Here is an 8,777-nt window from a genome sequence, read left to right on the forward strand (position 1 = left end):
ATGAAAGTATTGCAATCTTTTATTTTCTTAAATCAAATGATAATCATGTCAAAGGAAAAATTAGTTAATATTACAAATTAGAAGTTTCAAGAAATAATTGCAAACAAATTCATGAGTTCAAAGTTAAGTTTTTTTTGTTTTTTAAAATATTTAATGGCTATCAAATATTCTATTTTTTTAAATAAAAAAATATCGCTGAGGAGATAACATATTTAGAGATCTCTAGGAAAGAAAATGAGTGAGATTAAAGGAAAAATATATCCAAAATATGATCAATAAGAACAAAAAAAAAGAATAAAAAAAATCATTAATATAGTAAAAATTAGAGAAAACAGATAGGCCCAGGGGAGGACAAAAAATTGAAATAGATTGAAAATATTTCCTACTGTTGTTTGTATTAATGAGGAAAATAGTAAACCATTTACAATTTCCACAAAGATCTGTGACCAAAATAAAACCTTTTTTTTTTCCATACAAATTTGTTACCCAAAAAAGGGTAGAAAAGAAATATAACAAAAATAAATTTGACAGAATAATAATAAATCTCCCTATCTACAGACCTAAGAATCAAGCCCCCAACAGATATAGTGCATGCGACCCCATGGAAGAAAGTTACCTCGTCCATTGAGATTCAGCCACGTGTGTAAAAAATCAACTCTCCTTGTGCAGAGGAGACGAATCGAACGATTGAGATATTTTGTTACTTTTCATCCTTAGGAATCCGTACAATTTTTTGAACTCTTTTCCGGTCTGAGTGTTTTCGTTGCAAAATACGCCGCCCGATTCGACGGATTCGGCGACGGACTTCCTCGACCCGCAGTCACTCAGCCGCCGTCCGATGTTGGCGACTCTCCGCCGGTCGCCGTCGGTCTGCAACGCCGAGATGACCGATTTAATCGCTCGACTAGGCGAGTTTCGGTTCGCGATCATCAGTTCGCCGATCTCGGCCGGGCTCAAACTGGCGCCGTTTTGGAATATTTCTTCAACCTGAGGGAACAATTTGTGATCCTTGACGCCTAGATAGTTGATTGCGAGATTCTTGAAAGCGGAGAAATCACAGAGTGGAAAATGGATGTGAACGTCGATACGGCCCGGTCGGAGAATCGCCGGTTCGACCTGTTCTTTGCAATTGACGGTGAAAACCATTACTCTCTCTTCCGCACAGCACGATGTTAATATTCCGTCCATGAAGTTAAGTAGCGCCGATAGACTCAACGCCGACGATTTCTCGATGAGAAACCGGTCGAGATCCTCGACGACGATTATTGACTTGCTTGTGGTCTGTAGAAGAAGAGACTTGAGATCAGAGTCATCGGAGACTTTGAAGAGGTCGATATCGTATACATCATAAGAGAGAAAATTCGCCATGGCCGCAACGAAGCTGGATTTTCCAGTTCCGGAAGGGCCGTATAGAAGGTAACTCCGTTTCCAAACTCTGCCTAATCTGTGATAATATTGTTTAGATTTGAGAAACGATTCGAGATCGGATTTGACCCTTTCTTTGAGATCTGTTTCCATAGCAATCGAATCGAAAGTGGACGGATGTTTGAATTGAATCGATTTCCATCTTGTATCTGACTGATTATTAGGTTTTGAATTCATAAAAAGCTTCAAATCCCCTTTCCTCTGCTCAATCTCATCAGCGGTTAGGGTATGAATGTGCTGAAGATAAGGGCGGAGGATTCGGCGCTTATCAGCCTTTCTAATCTTCAACACAAAATTTCTGGAACCGTTTTGTTCATTCGTCCAAAACACTTTCGCCCCCAGAAAATTGTCCTGAACCGTCTGATTGGAGTCTAGCCGGAGAATGATGTCATTAGGCTTGTTTCCGGTGATGAGATTGGTGAAATCGGAATCCTCGAGAGAGGATAAAGAAGTAAGATAAGCAGAGACTTTCCGGTAAAGGTGATTCTGTTGGGAGGTTTCATTGAATTCCGGGATTCTGAAAGATTGGTAAACATGGAAACAATCTTCTAGATTTCCCCACCATTTTTTGACAAGGAAAATCAATCCCGTCCTGAACAAAAGGTTCCGCAACAACCAACAGAAACAAATTCCGATGAAGATTACAGAAAACAACCTGAAAAACAACTCCATAGAGAGCAAAAACAAGAAGACAAAATCCCAAACCCTACAAGATTAAAGACAGAGGAGAAGAAATAACTTAATGGGTTCTCCTCTTTCCCTATAAACAAACAACATATTTAGAACAAAACCCAACAAAGGGTTGAAGGGCCAGGTTTAATGGAGGCCAAAACCCATATTTGAGAGAGACACAGAGAAAGGGTCAAGTAGGAGGAGATATATACATACATACATATATATATATAGATTTGAAAAGAATTGGAGAAAGAAAAAGGCATGAAGAAGAAGAAATTTGTGGGTTTTTGTGTAGTGTAGTTTATGTCGTTTAATTTGGTTTGGCAGATACTTTCCAGCCAAGTTTGATTCACCAGAACGACCTTTTTTGCTGCTTTGCTTTGGGTATTTCGCCTCTCAATTTCTCAATTCCGACTTTTCCATTCTCTTGTTTATATGCTTCTATTTTATGACATCCCCCAAATCAGTTCCTAATTCCTCTATTAATTTTATTTTAGGAATATGATTCCCTAGTTTTCCTTTTTACAATTTTATTTATCCCTCAACTTTTAAATCTTTCTAACTTTGTACTACTACTTAAATATTTATTTTTTTATTTTTAATTTTCTTTGGATGGATTGTATCTCGTTTGAGTTACAAATTTGGTTTATGAACTTATACATTTAGTTAAAAAAAAAAAAAGAGCCTCCTCTGATTGAGGTTTTGGTGGAGGACACTTGACATTACGTCTAATTTTTCGTCCGAGATGATTTCTAATTGTACTTTGTATATGCTAGGTGGTCCAATTTGTTGTTTCTCTTATTCATTAATGAAGAGGTTTTGATTAGCTTTAAAAAAAATTTTAAAAAAAATGTATAGCATCTTAAATTCTAGACCATACTAAATAGATTCTTGAACTTTTACTTCTATGTCTAGTTTTAACTTTGAGATTTAAAAGTGTCTTATAAAATATTTTCAAACAATCATTTTTTTGGTTAATAGGTCTCTTTCATATTCAATATTTAAAATGAAAATTACCGAACCTATCAAAATTGACTTTTGTGTTGATAGACTTGTACATTTTAAAAGATATTAAATGTGACATGAAATTATAAGACACACAATTGAGCATTTAGTGACTTAATTGACACTATCAAGCTTATCTTACTAGACGCAAAATTGAAAGTTTAAAAACTTAATAAACAACCTTTAAAAGTCAAAAGAAAATTTGTAATTTAACCTTTCTTTGCTACGTTAAATATCTAGGCTGGTTTTATTGTGGGGAAAGTAATAGTAGATGTAGAATTAATATTTTTATGCAAAATTTCGGGGACTATAACATTTTTTTTGAAAATTTAGATCTAAAATAAGAATAAAATAGCCTACTAAAATAAGATTTGAATTTTAAAGTAATTTTATTATTTCCCAAGTTGGTGGTGGAGATGCAACTCACAAACTTTCAAACTGATATTTTTAGTGGCTTTATATATATTTTTTGTTCCTTTTAATATTTATTATGGATGGTTTCAACTCTTTTTATTTTATTTTATTTTTTTTTTTTTTTTGTGCTATATGTCAATTGTATGTGTTCAAGTTGAAATAGATAGGTTCATATGATATTGATGTTTCTGAGTTTAAATTTCAATAAATTCCTTTGTACACGAATCTTTATTTTTAAGTTCAAGAAATTAAAGGATGGTGTTTTGGTGTGCAATTAAAGATAAAAAGTAATTATTATTGTTCACTGAAAATTATATTGTAAATGTAATGAATAATTTGCTGACATCCTTAAATAAAAAATTTTAAAAACTTTTTTAAGTATTATTTTAAAATGTTAATTGCCAATTTAGTCCCTAGTTTTAAATTTTGTTCACCATGATGGAGACTTGCTCCAATTCAACTTCAAGAGTTTTTTGTTTTTTTTTTTTTTTAAATGGTTATTATTGTTTAATTAAAGGTCACAAATCATTTCTAAAATACAAATTATTAGCCCAAAAACTCATATTTTTGAGACTCAACTCAAAACTTTGGTAAAGTCAACTAACATTTTTAATTGAATTAAAGATGTAACTCGTTGCCATATCAAAGAAAAGGTTATTATTGAATACGCTAATCGTTTGTAATAAAAAAACGATTTATAACACTTGACTAGGTATATCAACTTACAACTTTTTAAGTCGTAGGGCCAAATTGTAATTAAGTCCACACATAGAACCAAAATGGTATATTAAAAAATAAAATAAAAATAAAAAAGGAAGAAGAAGAAGAATAAGAAGAAGTTTAATTAGATGGTTGTTGTTTAGGAGCATGGCTTAATGATGAGTCTCTTTATTTGGTATAAGCAAAATTTGGCTATGACATGGTATGATTACTAGGGACCATAACGAAAACTCTATAAACAAATGGATTGGAAGCAACTTTTTATTAATATTCAATTATGGTGGGTAACAAATCACTCATTCTAAAATTAGAATAATTTTTTTAAAAAAAATTAATTGGAACTAATTGTTTTTTACTTTTATAAGTTTTTTTTTTAAAAAAAAAATTAGACAATAATTTTTATTTTGTAGAATGGTCTATATGGTTAATGAAAGTAAATAAATATGAAAAGATATGTATATATATGCATGATACTACTCAATACCGAGAGCACGTCATAGTGGTTAGGGGTTATTTACCTAGATATTCATACTAATATACCATAGCTTCAACAACATTGAAATAGTTTAGTGGTTGAATGATCTCTATTCATTCTTTTGAGATGTCAGCGGTCTAAATTTTCATCTCTTGTTTATTGTAAAGAAAAAAGAGAGGAAAAAAAAATATCTAGTGCAAACAATGAGAAAATATTTGTTGAGATTATAGAATAACTCGTTGGATTCTTTGATGAAATTCAATCTCTTTAATTTGTCAGTTGTGGTGCATGAAAAATTTAGAATAATGTTTATCTTTATCAATGATTATGATTGATGTGAATAAACTTTATATCTTAAAGACTTGAGAAAATCTCAATTTAACAACACAAAATTGCCATGTATTATGTCATGTGGTGTTTCTTATTTGGACTTAAGGCTTCAAAATCCACCAAATATTTCTTTTTCCCTCGAAGAATTTCAATATATATATATATATATATAGGTGTTTCTTTATCTTGAACTAGAATTTCAATATAATCACAATTCCAACAATTGAGATAAAAAGTTATATATGGTAAAGAAAAATCTTTATTTTTAAACGAGTATAATTACCTCTCATATATTTAAAAAAGTTACCTGACACTAAAATATTATAGACTCACTAAAATGACTCGAGATTTTTTTTTCTAAAAAAAAACAAAAAAAAAAAAAAAAAAAAAAAATTGCCCATTGTTTTGGTATAGAAAATGTCCTAATCGAATAAGGATTTTTCAACAAAAAAAAAAAAATGAATTTGATTAACACAACAATAAAAAAGATAATTTATCATCAACTCAAACACAACTTAATTTGTTATAAGAAATTCTGGACCAATCACAAGCTGTCACATCATTTACTAAATTAAATGATGAAATTCTAAATCAATAAATTTGAACCAATAAGGAGCTAACACGTGTCTCGAATTGAAGTTGAAGACAAATTTCAATAACGTCACGTGATGTCATCATGATCGTTGAATCAAGATTGATTTAGTCCAATCTGATATAATTGTTTGGGTAAAAGTACCGTTGAACCCAAAATCCCAAAATCGAGCTTAATGAGGCCTAAATACCAAACTAGACCCAGATTCAAATAACTAGGTCTAAGGGTTAGGTCCAAATCCCTGGGCCCACCAAATCCACGGGGCAACTAAACCCATAGGTTAGCCAGCCCAAGCCCATGAAGCCCATCAAAGAGTATATAAATAGAGGAACTCCTCTCATTTCAAAAAGGCAACAATTCCATCTTCAAAGAATTCAGAGAGAATTCATCAACAAGAACACTATTCAAGACTTCGAGAACGTTCGGTTCCTTTCTTCTTAACAGACACATTTTGTAACTATTTGATTTTTTGTTTTTATTTTTAAAAATTAAATCTATCTCGTCCACATTTTTTTTACAATAATTTGCATATTTATTAAATACAATGGTTGAATTCTTAGCCAAATTTAAAAAATAAAATAATTTTTTGAAAGCTACTTCTTTTAGTTGTCAAAATTTAACTCGTTTTTTTAAACCATTGGTAAAAAAATAGATAATAAATAAAGAAATTTGAAGATAAAAATAATATATATAGATTTAATTATTAAAAAAAAAAAAAAAAGAATGATTATGAAACGAGACTCTAAAATATTAATTACCTTCTAATATTGTCGAAACTTCCAAACCTTGTCGGTTTGTATTGAGGAGATTTAAGTAAAAAATAAAATTAAAAATTCGAGAAAAACAATTACAAATTTTGGAGAGGGACAAATGTGCAATATCCGAATATCCCAAGTTTGTGTTTTCTTGTTTGAATGTCCAACGTTTGTGAATCTCAAAAAATAAAAATAAAAAAGTTTCTTGTTCTACCGTTCTACTTTATCTTTTGCACGTGTCTACATTTTTAGATTTGGGAACAAATGTCCACTTTTTTTCAATTTTATTTTTCAGTAATATTCAACTTCAAATTTATTTGTCAAAGCATTTTTCAATCTCCACCAAAAAAAAAAAAAAAAAAAAAAATGAAATCACTCAACTACTTCCAACTTGTTCAAAATCCCATTTTCCAACTTATTTAGAATTTGTTTGGATTGACTTCTTTCAACACAAACTCATTTTTCTTTAAATAGTTTTGATAAAATTAAGGTTAAATTATAAAAAGCTCATAAACTTTACACTTTGTATAAAAAATATCTTTGAAGTTTAAAAAATTTTAAACACACCCTTAAACCTTCCAAAGGAAATCAAAAGATACATTTGTCTTGGTTTTAATGGAAACCGTTACAATTTTGTTTAAAAAATACACCTGAACTTTCAAAATATTTCAAAAATACCTTTTAACTTAATAACAATTTAAAAATACTTCTACAATTAGTATTTGAACAAAAACCATTAATTTCTCGTGACAAAAATGACTTTAAAAACTTTTTTTAAAAAAAAAAAATTTTAAAATGCTCATACTGATTAATTTGTTTGAAGTTTTCTTAAGTTCGAAGAGAACCAAATTTAAAATAAATTATATAGATATTCTCATTTTTTTTCATATAGTATTCTCATATTTCTCTTAATTTTTCTATTATTAGTTTACACCAATTTTCTCAATAACAAAAATAAAAACTAAAATTTTAAGTTAAAACATAAAATACCAAAAAATTTCACAAAATTTCAAAATCAAAATCTTCTCTTGAAACATACAAAAACGATAAACAATCAAATAAAAAAAGTATTTGATTATTAACACACACTCAACTACTAAATTATAATATTATCAAAATATTTAAGTCTTAAAATCATTTGGTGCTTTATTTATTATCTTTCTTCTTACTATAGTTCATATACTTTAATTAAAGTGTGCATTTTTATTTATTTAACCCACTAATCCCCTTTTTGTTAACTATCTGACGTCCCTTTTTGTTAATTATTTGATAATTGTTTATCTAAAATAAATAAATAAATAAAATTGCACACTTTAGTTAAACTATGTGAACAATAATGAGAAGAAATATAATAAATAAAGCACTAAATAATTTGAAGACTTGAATATTTTAACAAAATTGTGCGTTAGTAGTTGAGTGTGTATTAATAGCTAAATATTTTTTTTATTTGACTATTTATCATTTTAGTATGTTTCAATAGGAGATTTTTATTTTGAAATTTTGTGATTTTTTATGATATTTTATGTTTTAACTTAAAATTTTGGTTTTTATTTTGGTTGTTGAAAAAATTGGTGTAAGTTAATAATTGGAAAATTAAGATAAATATAAGAGTACCTATATAAAAATAATGAGGATGCCTATATAATTTATTTTAAAATTGGTTCTTTTCGAACTTAAAAACGTTCAAATAAATTGATCAATAAGAGTATTTATTATTTTTTATTTTTAAAGTCATTTTTGTCATGAGGAATTAACGATTTTTGTTCAAATACTTACGGTTGAGGTCTTTTTGAACATTTATTATATTAAGGGTATTTTTGAAACGTTTTAAAAGTTCATGAGTATTTTTTAAACAAAACTTTAGTTTCAATCCAAAACTAATGACAAATATATTTTTTGAACTATTTTTGAAAATTTAAGGATATTTTTGAATTTTTTGAAACATCAAGGGCATTTTTTATAATTTAACCTGAAATTAAAATGCAATCGAAAAATTATTTTTGAGTGATTATCAAATATTTCAATTTCTTCCAAAGTGACTTATTGTTCTAATGAAATCCTTGAAAATATATTCCAAACACACATTTAATTATCATGTGGTAAAGATTATTGAATGAAGTATTGTAATGTTTTCAAATAACAGTTGAATGTGGATAAAATTATCTGCTTCTCCTTAAAATAACAATAGATGTAAGGTTAAATTGTAATTTTGGTCCTATTATAAAGAAAGTTATAATTTAATCCCTATGGTTTGATAAAAATATCTTAAGTAGTTCCTATAATGGAGACTATATATGGGGATTTTAGAAAATCATGGATACTATTTGTGAGGTTTTATCGAACTCGAAGGATTAAATTCTAACTTTTATTAATACAATGACTAAAT

General features: G+C 28.7%; 1 protein-coding gene across 1 annotated transcript; it reads right to left on the reverse strand.

Annotated features, from left to right (window-relative positions):
* Window positions 1-359: 359 nt before the first annotated feature.
* LOC120089871 (AAA-ATPase At2g46620) lies at window positions 360-2,827 on the reverse strand. Its single transcript, XM_039047297.1, has one exon. It carries the CDS (start codon window positions 2,095-2,097, stop codon window positions 652-654), a length of 1,446 nt encoding a protein of 481 aa, XP_038903225.1. The 5' UTR covers window positions 2,098-2,827; the 3' UTR covers window positions 360-651.
* Between the last annotated feature and the right edge of the window lie 5,950 nt (window positions 2,828-8,777).

Source organism: Benincasa hispida, chromosome 1 (assembly GCF_009727055.1).
Source record: "Benincasa hispida cultivar B227 chromosome 1, ASM972705v1, whole genome shotgun sequence".
NCBI classification, from domain to species: Eukaryota; Viridiplantae; Streptophyta; class Magnoliopsida; order Cucurbitales; family Cucurbitaceae; genus Benincasa; species Benincasa hispida.